This window comes from Artibeus jamaicensis, unplaced genomic scaffold, assembly GCF_021234435.1.
Source record: "Artibeus jamaicensis isolate MK-2021 breed Jamaican fruit bat unplaced genomic scaffold, CSHL_Jam_final contig_387, whole genome shotgun sequence".
In the NCBI taxonomy this organism is placed as follows: domain Eukaryota; kingdom Metazoa; phylum Chordata; class Mammalia; order Chiroptera; family Phyllostomidae; genus Artibeus; species Artibeus jamaicensis.
The window spans coordinates 15,236,354-15,252,607 of record NW_026521812.1 but is presented as its reverse complement, the minus strand read 5'-3'; the positions used below and the strand labels follow the sequence as shown (position 1 = coordinate 15,252,607).

Below are 16,254 nucleotides of genomic sequence, written 5' to 3'. Positions count from 1 at the left end.
CTTAAGTGTTCTCACCACACACTCCATCCCATCCCACAAAAGAAAAGGTAACTATGTTAAATACGATTCTAGAGATCATTTCACAATGTACATATCTGAAAACATCAACTTGTACATCTTGAATATATATATATACACACAATTTCTATTTGTTATGCAACTTCATTATTTGACATTTTATATCTGATAGTTTTTAAATAGCTGAAAATACTGCCAGTAAAAAAAAGGAAAAAAAACACTTCCAAATGCTGCTTCCGCTTTTTTGCTTTGAAAATAGCTTCGAAAAATGTATACAAAAAAAGTCAGTTACACAAGTGGAGCCCAAACATCTTATGGAACAAGGTTACTCAATAGGAGTCCTAGAACCACCGAAAATAGTAGGAAAAAAATTTATGTACATATAGTGTTTTTTCCTGGATAAAGTTCACATAACTTTCAGCTTCTCAAAGAGGTTCAAAATCCAATTAAGATTAAAGTGCCTGGAAGAACTGTCAACATGAAACAACTTGACGCAGACTACCCTAGCTTTATTTTTCATCTCAAATTAGGGTAAGATTTATCCAAATTTGGTGGCTCCTACCCAACTTCCGAGCGATGCAGGCATGAAATGGCTGTCGGACACAAACATCTCCCTTCTTACACCCAAGGCGGTAAATCCCAAAATTTTCTTGAAGGAGGAAGGGAGAGGCAAAGGATTGCAAATGGATTAACACCCTCGTTGTTCAAAGATCAATTCGCTCTCCATCCCCTTACTCCGAAGAGGGTTGCAGGGAGGTGGCCTGGTTCCAATGTGGGGCTTAAGTCCCCTCGGGGGTCACTTGCAGCGTTGGCATCACCAGCAGTCCCCTCCCACCCCCAAATGAGCCCGAAAGCAGTGGCTGCAGGCGTAGGCGCAGAATTCTGACCGCGGCCCACAGAGGCGCACCCCAAGACGCACCGCCGCTGCAGCGCGGACGCAGCGACCTTCCCGCCCGGGTCCCCGAGAGCCGGGTTATCCACGTCAGCCACACTCCGCACGAGGAAGAGAGAGGCAGATGGACAACAAAGCCCAACTTGAAGAGGTCCCCGAGAGCTTTAAGTTGGGGCTGGGGGTCGCGATGCAGGCGGACAGGGCCGGGAACGTGGCGCGCCAGATGTCAGCCGCAGGGTCCGGGTGTCGGCAGCCCGGAGGAAACGCTGCGGGTGGTCGGTCGCGCGGCGGCGTCGGGTAGACTGCTAGGGGAAGCCAGGCCTGGGGAGCGAGGGGAGCGGTCGGGGTCCGAAGCGCATAGGTCGGCCTTGACCCCAACCCAGCCCGGGGACGGTCCCGTTACTTACCCGCTGGGAAGCTGCGGACTCTGCCCGGGCTGTCCCGGCCGCCGGCCTCTGGGACCAGAAAGCGCCCCCACATCGCGGGCGAGAAGGCCGGGTGGACTAGGGACGCCCGATTCCCCACGTTAGTCCTCCCCCACCTTCGCCTGCTGCTTCTTCGGCGGCGGAAACTTGTGCGGAGCCTGGGCCGCGGCGGCACCGGCGTGAGGGGCGGCTGGTTAACGGCTGCTCAGCGACGAGGGGAAAGCACACTGGCTAGATTCGCCGCGGCGGCGGCTGCGGCTGCAGCTGCTGCCATAGCCGAGCCGGCTGGGCTTGAGGCCTGGGAGGGGAAGCGATGGCTCCGCGGTGGCGGCGGCTTGGTTCCCGGCTGAGCCTAGGCTCAGCGGCTCGGAGCGAAGCTCCTCCGCAGCTGGGCGGGGCAGGGTGGAGCCTGCGGGGCGTGGCCTGGGGCGCTTATATAAGACATGCGCGGCGCGAGAGGCGGGGACTGCGCAAGGCTCGTGGTGTGTACTCGCTTGGTTCTCCTTTGCTAGTGGAGAAAGGTTGGGTAGGACCTTCTAGCTGTATCCTTCCTTCCTTCCCCGTATCCGCGCCCTGCGATATGAGAAGGTGGTAACGTGGCCTGGCACCCCATCTTTCAGTAACCTCCTCCCTTGGGCAGCCCCTGAGGCCCTGCGGGACACTTCTCGAGAGAGACCTGGAAGACCTGCCTTCGCAGCACTGTGGCTGAGATAAAGACTAATCTGGGAAGGGTTGAGGGACTCCCTGCCTCAGCTGGGATTCAGTTTAAAATCTTCATGGTGCATCACACGAACAACGTTTATAGATCACTTTGAGGGATGAAAAGACGTTTTCTTCACCTTGCAAATTCACGGTAGGGGGAGACAGGTGGTAAAATAGCTACAACACCAGGATATGCGCACTTATAAGCAGAGACCCAAGGGTAGTTAGTCCTGGAAGGTTCAAGGAGGGGCCGGAAACTTTAATCCAGTAGCCCACTGTTTCTGACAAGCAACTAAAAGGGAGTCAAAACGGCACCAGGGTTTGCAATGAGAGAGTAACTCGCTTTACCACCCACTCATGCCCTCACGTTCTTTCCCCACCTTGCCAGTTCCCGCCCTTCAACTGAACCCGGAGTGCAGGGGCAGGTATCCTGAGAAGGGTGCAGCATTTTCCAATCTTCTCTTTGACAATATTCTAATGAAACGCTTAGATACAAAAGTTTATTTCATAAATATTAGTCGAACACTGTAGGAGGTGGACTATGCTCCTGTCAGATGAATCAGAGGTAAGCCACGAACAAGCCCCTCCGTTTAACAGACTTTGAGTCCGATGAGGTTTTTTCCCTATTTTGGAAGTTTGCTAACAAAGGCCTTACATTTGTCTTCAAACATCCTGTAATTGGGAAATACTTCTTGAAACTTTGGAGGTTAAATTACATTTAGGTTAATAATCTACCATTTGCACATTTGTGTTGTAATTTACCTAGTCGCGGTTTTATATTTAGTCTTCCTCTGGAAAATTTACACTTATTTCTCCAAATTATGAGCAGTTGTCCAAGGGTCAACTGTTTCTGAGAATAGAAACTGACAAATATGAAAGAAAAATGTGATTGGTTTCTTTCCTCGTTTAAATGTTCGTTTAGGTCATTAATATGGTACTTGAATAGTACAGGTTCAAGAAGAATCCTAAAACAATAAATTTCTAAAGAACTTATAGAAGCTATAGAACTAGATGGGTTTGAACTCTGCAGGTCCACTTATATTTGGATTTTTTTTTAACAAATCCTCTGTATTCCCAGGGTTTCCCACCTGCAAATTCAACCAACTGCAGGTCAAAAATAGTACTTTCAATCTGGAGTTGGGTATCTACAGATGGGGAGTGCTGGCTGTATTAACTGTTTTTTTGTATGCCATGTTACACAATATAAGAGTCTCGAGCATCTGTGTATATTGGTGTCCTCTGGGGTCGTGGAACCAATCCCCAGTGGATACAGAAGGGCCTGTGGGAAGTCAAAGTTAAACCTGGATTTTCTACCGCATGGGAGTTGGTTGTTTAAGGATCAACTGCAAGTTAAAGTATCCTTTTTTTAATGATGTATAGTTACCATAATCTCATAGTACATAGAACATTTATTAAATACCAAACTTGTTTCATACAGTTCTGAGAATTGTATGAACAGTTACACATTTCACTTGGTCCGTTATGAGTTTAATAAATACTTATTTGTTATTCTAAAACTTTGCCAACTGCCTCTCAGTCGTAGCCAGTATTTATATAAACTTGTTTACTCTGGTTTTCTACATGTTTTTATCATTGTGAAGGACATGCTACTACTACACACACACAGAAAGTTGAGACCATGTAAAATATTTCAATACCTATTACAGAGTAAAAGCAAATAGGGAAAACATGTTGCTGTTTTTGCAGCTGGCACCAAAGATAAACATTTTTGTCTTCCTATAATTAAACTTGGGAGGGTAGAGATATAATGTCATTAAAATAATTGAAATACTAATACTAAGTGAAAATATTATATATATGAAATAAACTGTAACCATCCATTTTTAAGCATGGATTCTGAGTATACACTGAACTAATATTTTTTCACACATCCATAATACACCCAGTATCCGTAGTTCTAAGAATGATTAAAATTTATCATAGTACAAGACCCAGAGCCTAAGAACCATCTATTCTAACTATTACTGAGCCTTATGTTGTAAACCGACATATTTTTGTTTTGTTGTGACAACAAAGACTATAAGTAAAATCTCACAAGTTAAGACCTTTATTATTGAACTTCAGTATTTTAATAATTATTTTTATAAGCAGAGATAATACAAGTAATGAAAATAGTGACTGTGTGTGTATATATATAAATTTGGTTGTTTACATGAAATTCAGATAATGTTTTATAAAGGAACTTTTTAAAAATATAAAATAGATCATGAAGAGAAAAATAGTACTAAAAACACTTTTTATATCAAACTATATTAAACTCTTAAATGTTGCATTCGAAAGAGACTATTTTATAATGAAAAATAAGTGTTCCGTTCATAAATCTTAAGTTTTTGGATATGGACCTTTGAACTAATTAAGCTGAATTTACATGTATTTTTCTTACATGAATTTATCATAACAACAGAAAACTGGAGTGATATAACAATGGATAAAAGTAATATTTTGAAATTAGAAGAAAATCTTGTGCATAATGTGGGGTAACCTTATGAGAAGTTAATGTTTACTAAAATACCAAAACCAATAAAATGTAGCAAAATAAAACAAACCAATAAACATTAAAATAGTTTCTAAAGAACAATTGCCATTTGGTAGAAACGGATTTGTAAATGAAGCCTAAAAATTCAAAGGAACGGATAATTCTGATGGATCAAGAAGGTAACAAGTACCATGATGTATAATCTCTTTCAGATTATAAAAATAACAAGTTGCTGAATTTATTATGGGTTGTTATCATCTCAAATAATCATCCCTAATAATGAATAAAGAAAACTAAGAAACTATACCTTTTGATGATGGATTTGAACATCTTCATTGGATTTCTAACACATACATTCAACTCTACAAAGGTGAATAGTGTAGATTACTTAATCTGTCTGAGGCCTGATTTCCTCATTTGCAATTGGAGAATTATAATAGTAAATACCTCATAGTATTATTGTGGGGATTAATTAAGTAGTCCTTAGAACAATGGAAGTGTGCACCCTATATTGGTGATGCAATCTAGAAACGGAGCTCTGTTATACCTCACCAAGAAAAAACATCCATTGGTATACCCAAGTCAGTTATAGGTGATGCTTTGAATACATGTATCAGAATGGAATAAAGTACTGATGGACAATTTTTCCTGACTTTTTGGAATTACTAATTAGTCCAGGGATTGTGGTGAAATGGTACATTCTTAAGAAATATTTACTAAATTCTTTGGGCCCAAGTTCATTGACATCTTCATTCTAGGCTGGGATTCTCTGAACTCCCCCTATGGATGTCTGCTTAGCTACTGGGTTTCCTGACACTTCCAAATTAGAGGAAGGCAGATTAGGGAGAGGTAGCCAAGTGGTATGGCCAGACCAAGAGGGCAAGGACACCTCATCTCAAGTCCCTGATTCCTGGGTGATACAGAAAATGGTACACAACAGTAAAACCAAGAGAGGGCTGAATTGTTGAAAGAAGGTTAAGGAAATAAGAGAGTGGACATTTCACATGAAATCAAAGAACAAATATGAGAGTAAGGGAGTGAACGGTGGAAAGATAGGGCATTAGGGTATTGGAGTTTAAGATTCCAGAGGTGAGGCAAGGGAGGAATTAATTTCTGAGGTAGCATTACAGTTCTAATCTCCCAGAAATACCTTGGTGGTCAGCTGTAAGGAGTGCTGTTGGCTGACAGCCTCCAGCTTTTAGCACCTGTGGGATCTGCCTCAGCTTTTGAGTGGAGGCCGCACTCTTCCTGGACAGCTCGATTCAATGACTAAGGGCAGCAGGGACCATGGGGCCCACCATTCACTTCCCATGCAGAACTTCCTAATCATCTCTACTCGAGCTCACCATTGAGTTGACTGGGACCTTGTCATATCAGTATTGTGGTCTAAGCCTTTCATTTCATATCTGATTCCTTGCCCCTTTTATCTTTCACAGGTGTTAATCCCCCCTCCGAATAAACTTCTTGCATTCCTAACTCCATTTTAGCATCTGCTTCCCAGAGAACCCAATTGAAACAATCTGTGAAAAAAAAGACTTTAAAAAGTTGGGTTTTCATCTATTTGTTTTAAATAGTAAAGTGGAGGCTTTATAGAACATAATGAAAAAGGTTTCTGAGGACAGAGTACCAAGGATGGGCTACCAGGAAGGCAGCACATAGCAACATGAACTGAAACTATCCAATAGTATAGACAAATAACAGTCTGCAATAGTCCTGACTGGCTGGCCCTGGCAGCTGCCGCCCTAGTTAGAAAAGTTTGCCAACTTACAACCTATGAAACTTACTGACTTCATCGAGGTCAACAGCATTTTAATTAGTTACATAAGAGTAATTAATTGGTTACAACTTCACTACCCAAATAAGTTTGAAACATTAAGACAGATTTTATAGTAAACTGTTTTTTTTATTTTCTTACTTCTACGTAGTTGAAGAGAATTCTATTCAATAACTCTGTTAACTTTGGTAGATTTTTCATTCCAAAGAGTTTTTGCCATATTGCTTACACAATGCAAGAACATAGGGATCATTGGAACTGCAAATGGAGTTAACATAATGACCCCTACAGTGATCTGGGCTAATTTAAGGATTGGACCTTTTGGCTAAAATTTCAGTGGAGGTCTAGAATTTTAACAAGTATTATAATACATTCAGAAAACAACACATATCTAGCTACAATTTTTCAGGTTTGTAGGAGAATAAATTTTTTTTTCTGCTTGTAGAAAGAATACATATTAACAAATGTTATAAAAATATTCATTACTTACTTAGTAAATATTTGTTGAGCACCTAAACAGGGCTTACTTCACTAAAATCTTTTCTAATTCCTAAATATCTATTGTGTAAACATATATATTTTTACAGTGAGAGTTAAGTTTTTTAACCCAAATCACCTCTAAGAAGAGATGAAGTCACAGTACTCCATCCTGACAGTCTCCCACACTGACGCGTCACTCTCTTAATTACCTTATTTTGATCAACAGCATACTGATGGGAGAAGTCACTTAGCCTAACACAAATTCAATCTGTAAAATCTGGAATCTGCGTTTTTTGAAATGAGCTGCCAAAAGATAACTTTTAAATGCAGTGCAATAATTATTATGTGGTAGTGATTGTAAATGTATGTTAAATATAACAGTGGAAAAAGCAACACATCTAAATTACTATATTTAAAACATGTAAGTAAACTAATACTGTGTAGACATTTCACTATTTCATTTATACCTCAAAATTTTAACATATCAAGCTGTCCCAAACATCCTTGAAAATGTACCTGAAAACAAATGGGATCCCCTTATATTTGCACCTATCTAGACTGAATTAATTAAAAATAATTCATTAAAATTGTTCTTTTCCCCCCTCTACTTTCACTACAAAAAAGACATTTTAAAAATATTTTAATATTTTGTAATGTGGGGTGAATCTATGTTTAACATGCTACATAAAACTGAATTCAGAAAGAATAATCTCTCACAGACTTTTCTTACAAACCTGATAAGACTTAAAAGTTTTTAAAACCTAGCAGAATAACTAATTTATACTTTCATTACTTTGATATTCATACTTCCAGTAATTGAGGCTTTTTGTTTTTGTTTTTGTTTTTTTTTATTTTCTGTGTACCTTGAATCACCAATTACTGAACTCCATTGGAAGCACTGGAAAGCCACCTAAATATCAAATACATTCGTTATCATAAGTTCTCACAAAGAATATAAAATGAATTAACAATGAACAAAACACCAACAATTAAATTTTCACTGTTCACACATGTACAGTGAATAATGACAAAATAAATTACAAATACATACATGTATGATATACATGTATGACATTTTCCTATTTAGGATATTATACAAATATTGATATTAATAGGTCTTGATATTAACTAAGTACTTTATTTTTCTATTACAGATAATTTCCTAGTGAAGTTAGAGGGCAAACTTTAGCCTTGGTAAAATTGGGCAAGTTACTTACTTACACTGTAAAAGATTGCTGAAAGATAACTTTTCTATTGAGGCCAAAAAGACAGAGATAACAGTTAACATTTATTTTCATTATCTTGAAAAAGTATATGATTTCAACAACAGGGACCTATAGCAACACTAAGAGGGGGGAAGGGGTGTGAGGACATTTGATCAGTGTTAAGGGGGAGTAGAACGAAAGGCTTTATCTAGAGAATTCTGCGCAGCAGTTGGCTGAACACTGCTGCCTTCTTTGCTTACCCTTGGACGTCAGTCTGGTTCTGGCCCAGGCCCAAGAGCTAAATTTCAGATCATGGCAGGCTTAGGAGAACAGTGCAGACTGGAACATCTAATCCCACCCAGCCAGCCCTAAAATGGCCCCTAAATTCATCCAACTCCTGAGCCTGCTGCCTGAGACTGTAGAAAATTGAAGCAGAGAAGAGCGATGCCTCTTATGTCCTGGTTTTGAGTTTGGGTTGTGCTACATCATTTTTAAAATGTTTTTCATATTCCCACATATCATCTTTTATAGCAGATTGCTTAAAATTTCTTAGAGGAAATGACTCATAGGTAGCAGATGAGAGAGTATGCATCTCCGGTGTGTTTCCAGGGTCAAGGTAGTTACCACCCTCTGAATACCTACCTGCTATGCAGGAAGCCGGTACCAGGCAGTGTAGTGTTTCTGTGGCCTTTTCATCCAAGGGGTTACGATGAATTTTCTTAAAATGTTTTGGGATGCATGAGCATTCCCCTGCTAATACAACTTCTGTTGGGAGGCAAACTTCGTAGGTTGTAAGGGGACTTTCTGCTGCAGTGACTGCTAGCCTCTTGGAGAAGGTGTCCACTGAGGGGCTCTCAACTGAAGCCGTGGTGAAGCTCATATGCCTTGATTCCTTTTCAGATACTGGCAAAAGGCCAGACCCAGGAATATTGCTGCAGTGAGGAGCTGGGCTAATTGGCACATTGTCAGGTGAGGGGCAGACAGGCATTTATAGAGGGATGGCTTTTATAGACTTCCAGTGACCATACTGCCACTTACCTGAAGTCTGGTTTCTGGAAGGGCAAAGAACCTGATTATCCTCCTATTGAAATAAAACCAAAACAAACACTGGATTTAGGCTTGCTGGACCTATATTGATCTTTTCTAAATACTTCAGCATGTATTTCACTAAAGAGCCTTTGCAATATTATGTGTTTCTTAACTCACAGTTTCCCTGAATCTTCAGACACACTCTGCTCCTTCATTGTCTGTTAAGTGTCCCTCCTTTCACCAGGCCCCAGGGCTTCGTAATGTGTCTGTAACTACCTCATTAACTCCCACCCCTTCAGGTTCTCTGAAACCGGTTTTCTTACATATTATAAGGAGACTGTCACTTAATGTGAGAGATGTCAGACTAATTCAGAGAAAAAAAGTGTGTATTGATAAACTAAAAAAAAATTACTACCATAAAATATCATCTGAAAACTTTGATTTTCATTGTTCAGTTACAGTCGTCCTGACTTTTTCCCCATTGCTCACCCCTACCTCTTCCCCCTACTCCCATTGTCAACCCACTCCTCCATTGTCCATGCCCATGAGTCCTCTGTTCCTGTTCCTTTGCTTGCCCCTTCCCCTTCTTCCCCCTGTTATCTCCCTTCCCTCTTCCTTCTCGTAACTAACTTATCGGTTCTTATTTCTAAGTCTCTGACTCTATTTTGCTCATTTGTTTTGTTGATTAGGTTCCACTTATAGGTGAGACCATATGGTATTTGTCTTTCACTGCCTGTCTTATTTCACCTAGCGTAATGTTCTCCAGTTCCATCCATGATGTTGTGAAGGGTACAAGCTCCCTCTCTCTTTCTGCTGCATAGTATTCCATTATGTAAATGTACCACAGTTTTTTGATCCACTCATTTACTCATGGGCAATTAGGCTGTTTCCAGCACTTGGCTACTGTAAATAACACTTCTATGAACATTGAGGTACATAGGTTATTTTGAATTGGTGATTCAGGATTCTTAGGTTATAGTCCCAGCAGTAGGGTCAGTAGATCAAAAAGCAGATCCATTGGCAAACATATTTTACCATATAGTTGGTTCCCTTTTCATTTGCTAATGTTTTCTTTAGCTATGCAGAAGCTTTTTTATTTTGATGACATCTCATTTATTTATTCTTTCCTTCATGTCCCTTGCTCTAGGGGACATATTGATGAAAATGTTGCTGAGTGGAATATCTGAGATTTTCCTGCCTATGTTCTTCTCTAGGACATTTATGGTATCATGACTTATATTTAAGTCTTTTATCCATCTTGAGTTTATATTTCGTGTATGGTGTAAGTTGGTGGTTCAGTTTCATTGTTTTGCATGTAGCTGTTCAGATGTTGCAACACCATTTGTTGAAGAGGATATTTTTACTCCATTTTATGCTTTTGTACCCTTTGTTCAATATTAATTGCCCATAGAGACTTGGGTTCATTTCTGGGCTTTCTATTCTGTTCCATTGATCTATGTGTCTGTTCTTATGATAGTACCAGACTGTTTTGATTACTGTGACTTTGTGATATAGTTTGATGTCAGATATGGTGGTCCCTCCTACTTTGTTCTTCTTTCTCAAAATTTCTGTGGCTATCCGGGGTCATTTATGATTCCATATAAATGTTTGAAGTGTTCGGTCTATATCTGTGAAATGTGTTATTGGTATTTTAATAGGGATTGCATTGAATCTATAAATTGCTTTGGGTAGTATGGAGATTTTGATGATGTTAATTCTTCCAATCCGTGGCATATGCTTTCCCAGTGATATCTTGGACAAGGGTTTGATCTCCAAAATATATTAAAAACTCACATAACTCCACTCCAGGAAAACAAAAAAAACAATTAAAACACGGGCAAAGGACTGAACAGACACTTTTCCAAGGAGGGTATACAGAGGGCCCAGAGATGTGTAAAAGGATGTTGAGCATCACTAGCCATCAGAGAGATGCAAAGTAAAACCACAATGAGATACCACTTCACACCTGTCCGAGTGGCTATCATAAACAAAGCAACAAACAACATTCCTGGCAAGGCTGTGGAGAAAAGGGAACCCTAGTGTACTGTTGGTGGGAATGTAGACTGGTGCAGTCACTGTGGAAAACAGTATGGAATTTCCTCAAAAAACTAAAAATAGAACTGCCTTTTGACCCCGTAATTCTACTGTTGGGATTATACCCTAAGAATCCTGAAATACTAATTCAAAAGAACCTATGCACCCCAATGTTCATAGCAGCACAATTTACAATACCCAAGTGCTGGAAGCAACCTAGGTGCCATCAGTAAATAAGTGGACCAAAAAACTATGGTATATTTACACAATGGAATACTACACAGCAGAAAGAAAGAAGGAGCTCCTACCCTTTGCAACAACATGGATGGAACTGGAAAGGATTATGCTAAGTAAAATAGGCCAGGTGTTGAAAGACAAATACCATATGATCTCACCTTTAACAGGAAGCTAAACAACAAAACAAACAAGCAAGCAGAATAAAAACAAAGACACTGAAATAGAGAACAAGGGGACAGTGACCAGAGGGGAGAGGGAATGGAAATTAAGGGGGAAAAGGGGAAGGGGTTTGGAGGAACAAGTATTAAGGACACAAGGACAAGAACTAAGGGGGGGTGGAAATGGGAGGGAGGTGGGAAGCACGGAGCGGGGGTGGGAGGTTGGGAAGGGAGAAATAGAAAATTGTACTTGAAAAATAAGTAAATAAAAATTGAAAAAAAATAAATCAAAAAAAGAAAGAAAGAAAGAAAGAAAGGCAGATCCATCTTTAGTTTTTCAGGGAAATTTCATACTGTTTTCCACAGTGGCTGCACCAGTCCACATTTCCACAAAAGGTGTAGTAGGGTTCCCTTTTCTCCACAGCCTCACCAGCACTTGTTTATTGATTTGTTTATGATGACCACTCTGACTGGTGTGAAGTGGTATCTCAATGTGGTTTTAATTTGCATCTTCCTAATGGCTAGTGATGTTGAGCATTTTTTCATGTGTCTATGAGCCCTCTGTATGCCCTCCTTAGAGAAGTGTCTGTTCAGGTCTTTTGCCCATTTTTTAATTGTTGGGTTTTTTTCTTTGTCTTCCTGGAGTGGAGTCATGTGAGTTCTTTATATATTTTGGAGATCAAACTCTTATCCGAGGTATCACTGACAAATGTTTTCCCATAGAGTTTATTCCTTTTCCATTTTGTTGATGTTTTGTTTTAGCCATGCAGAAGCTTTCTAGTTTGATGAAGTCCCATTTGTTTATTCTTTCCCATATATCCCTTTCCCTAGAGGATATATTGGTGAAAATATTGCTGCATGAGAAATGTTTTCCTCTAGGACTTTTATGGTATCACAACTTATATTTAAGATTTTTATCCGTCTTGAGTTTATTTTGGTGTATGCTTAAACTTTCTTATAGTTTAAGATTTGTGTAAACAAAATGGATATTTATTAATATGCCCTATTAATGCATGCAATTGTATATTATAATCTATATCCAAAATACTTTTTTTACACCTTGAAAAAATTAAAAATAAGGTTTGTGAAATATGGCTTATAAATATACTTAAAAATAAGACTTATTATTTTTCTTTTTCTCTTATAACTAATTTTTATAAACCATAAAATTTTAATCCTATTCTAGCTATTAATAAATAATCAGGATTATTATTGGGTTATTTAAATTGAAACATTTGTTATTAGTACATCAATCGACTGAAATTTGGTTGCAGGAATTAATAAAGACCTTTACTTTGTCTTATGAAGAAATCAGAAAAAAAGAAGTAGTATCAAGCTGAGGAATCTTAAATTCTAACAAGGTAAATATTATATTATTATTGGTAGCAATGTTAAACTGAAGAGTATATCTAGTTTTATAAAAGCAATAAATATTTCATATAGAATATTCAAGATATAGAAAAGGAAGACAATTATAAGTAAGAGAGACACCAGGATGGATTTACAATGATTGTATTAAAGAACAGCACTAAAACTACCTCCTCGGCCCATGATCCTGTGTCACAAAATGACTTCCGTTTCAGAGGTGGTGGGGCTACAATAGAAGCAAAATGTGCGACGCTGGCATCGAGGCTCAAGTTCAGACACAGCTCTGTGCCCCACTGGCTGTGGAGCCCTTGGCCTCATCTTCCTCATTTATTAAAGGGATCGCTGCAGTACCATCTCCTAAAGCTCTTGTGAGGAGTAAACACAACTATGTTTGATAACGTGTTTCACACATTTTATGTTATCAAATATTTTTTAAAAGGACAGGAGACAGAAAAAATAATCTAGGGTAATCATGAAAGGTATTGAGTGCTGAGCACTATCCTGAGAATATTACCTGCACTGTCTCATTAATTCTATTTATTTTTATATCCTCACTTAAGGGCAATGCTTACTGATTTTAGAGAAAGGAGTAGGGAGTGAGAGAGAGAGGGAGAGAAACATTAACGTGGGGGAGAAACATTGATCAGTTGCTTTTTGTACCAGCCAGGACTGGACCAAACTTGCAATCTAGGTAATGTGCCCTGATGGGGAATCAAGCCCACAACCTTTCAGTTTAGGGACAATGCTCCAACCAACTGAGCCACACCAGCCAGGCTGCACTCTCTCATTTAACCTTCATAACAACACAGTGAAGACTAGGGATGACTATTATCTCCATTTTACAGATGAGGAAACCGAGGCACAGAGAAGTTCAAGAAGACATGGTTAGCAAGTAGCAGAGCAGGAACTCAAAACCAGTTCAACCTGCCTGTAAAAGTTTAACATCATTAGTAATCAAACAATTAAATGATTTGGAATTGGAAATGCAAAAGAATTAAAAACATTTCATTCCACTTGTCTATGGAGAGGGAGGGAAGGAGTGGATGGAATTGGGAAAAGGGTACACAAAGACTTCAACTGTATATTTTTATATAAAATATATTTTTATATTTTATATAAAACTAGTAAAACATGGAAATGTGTTAAGATTTGACAAATCAAAACCATGAATTAGTATTTTTCTCTGAAAAAAATCAAAATATGAAATCACTTGTCCACTACAATTAAATCAATGAAAAAATAAACATAGAAAAAAGTTTAGAAACACCCTAAAATGATGTGTACAGAATTAGTGTTAGGATTATGAGACTATGAGTAGTTTTCTTTCCCCTCTCTTTCAAATTTTTGATCATATTGATTTCTCAATATGAAACATGTGAGGAAACAATTTGTTTTCCTCACAAATTGTTTTTATGATATAAGATTATTACATAGTATAAACCTAGCTGTGGAAGTGATGAGATATATGAAAATAAACTGGAATCCTGAGCAAACAGTGAGGAGTTCCAAGGAAGGGTGTAGACAGTGCACAATCAATGTCTGAGTTGAGGGGAAGGGGGTCTTTGGGAGTGCTTCCCGAAAAGAGGGGCTGTTAGTGAGTTTGAGTAATTGGTAGAGCAGATAAGACCTGAAGACTAGGTGAGGGTCTGGGGAAGGGGCATGCAAGCTGTAAAAGTAGAAAGATGTGAGGTGATTGCAGGAGACAGTACTTTGTATTATTGAAACCGTTATTTTCAGTTTTTATCTGCTGATTTTTTTTCAGAAAATGTGGTGACTTTAAAGTTGTCACGGTTGAGTTAATTCCTCAAAACAACTGGTCATGTAATCATAGCAACATAATTGTGAGCTGTGCTTCTGGCTCCAAATCTTTTATCTAAAAATAATCGCAATGACTACATCTTGGGAAAACAAAACCATTACCTATTCTTGTGCGCCAGCTATCTTGGTAGTCACTTACTGGAAAAAAGATCATGGGAAAAATAACTGCACGTTTTTAGAACACTGCTTGTTACTTCTACCTTAACTGAGTTGATCAGTGAAATACTTTTAAAACTTTCGGTCTACAGGCATTGAAGCATGAACACGACTTGGGAACAATCTTTTATAATCACACAAGTGTGCCTGTGCTCCTCAAGAGTCACAGCCCCGGCACTGGGCTGTGTTGTTGAGAGCCAGTGTTGTTCCTTTAGGGAGTGTATTTCCAGGTGCAGAAAGGAGACAGGGCCCAGGAGTGGAGATGAGGGAGTAGGAGGAGGGGTGCAGGTAAATCTCCCACACAGGAAAGGTGAATGAACCTGTATGCTCCACTGCCCCCTCATATGCCGGCTGCTCTTTGTCCAGCTTCCTTGGGTTAGATACATATGTTTATTGAATAATATATGAAACAACAAGATGAATGGTGATAGTTATCATTCATAGAATGATTACTTCATGCTAGAAATTTACATCCATTAATAGTAATTCTAAGAATGCTACTGAGTGTATAACTCAAAGGCCAGGCTATTTAGGTTCTTCAATTGACCCTAATTTATTCTGTTTGTTTGTTTTATCCTTTAAGATCAGTGTAAAATAAAAATTCCCCATTGCCATTTCACACATGGGTGAGAAATCCGCTATTCCCTCCCCCCACATCTTCAGGTTTCTCTTCCTCACTGCACATTCTGTTTTTCCGCCAAATTCTCCGTCTCTCCTCTGCATCTCCCTATGTTTGCTTTCTCTTCTGCTTTACTTTCTTACATCATACCATAAAGACATCACCCCCATTTCTTCACTCCCCAAAGTATGCCCCACATGTGACTGTTTGTGGAATAAATGTCTATTTATGTTCTAGTCAAAGGTAAGAAACTATCCCCTGTGGTGCCAAGTAACAACTCAACATTGTATATTAAGACCATTGCAACAAACAGAGCCCCCAGGCTTTTGACTATTTTGCTGAATGTCTCTCCTTCCTGGGGTGGGTGCTTTATCTCAAGCTCAGGGATGCTCAAAATGCTTACTTTATCATGCAGAGTGGTTTAGTCTCTGCCTGGGTTGTCCACCTTCACATCCCAAGCAGGCCCACCAGGGCCACCAGGGCCTGTAGTTTTTCTAAATTTGAAGTCCCAGGAGTCAGAAGGCCTGCAGTCTACCGTAGTGTTAAGTGGCATTCCCGCCCCGCCCCCACCTTGCTATGTCATTATCCACATTTTACCCGAGATGAAGCTTGTTTCATGAAATTAAATGATTACCCAAGGAATCAGAGCCAGAGTGTGAATTAAAAGCCGGGCTTGTCTAATTCAAAGCTTATGCTCCTGCCAGTAAACCAGGAAGAATTCACGAGTCAATATTTACACGTTTAGTTCTGTTCTAAGAGCTTTATGGGTATTAACCCATTAAGTCCTCACATTAGCAAATATCCCTTTGACAGATACAGAAATAATAACTTGCCCAAAGTCA

General features: G+C 39.3%; 1 protein-coding gene across 2 annotated transcripts in view; it reads right to left on the bottom strand.

Annotated features, from left to right (window-relative positions):
- CEP85L (centrosomal protein 85 like) overlaps positions 1-1,701 on the bottom strand; it is a 130,526-nt gene extending 128,825 nt beyond the window's left edge. For both annotated transcript variants that reach the window (XM_037128902.2, XM_037128908.2), the window contains exon 1: positions 1,318-1,701. In XM_037128902.2, coding sequence (XP_036984797.2) covers positions 1,318-1,390 — 73 coding nt within the window. In that variant the 5' untranslated portion in view covers positions 1,391-1,701. The remainder of the gene's footprint in view (positions 1-1,317) is intronic.
- Between the last annotated feature and the right edge of the window lie 14,553 nt (positions 1,702-16,254).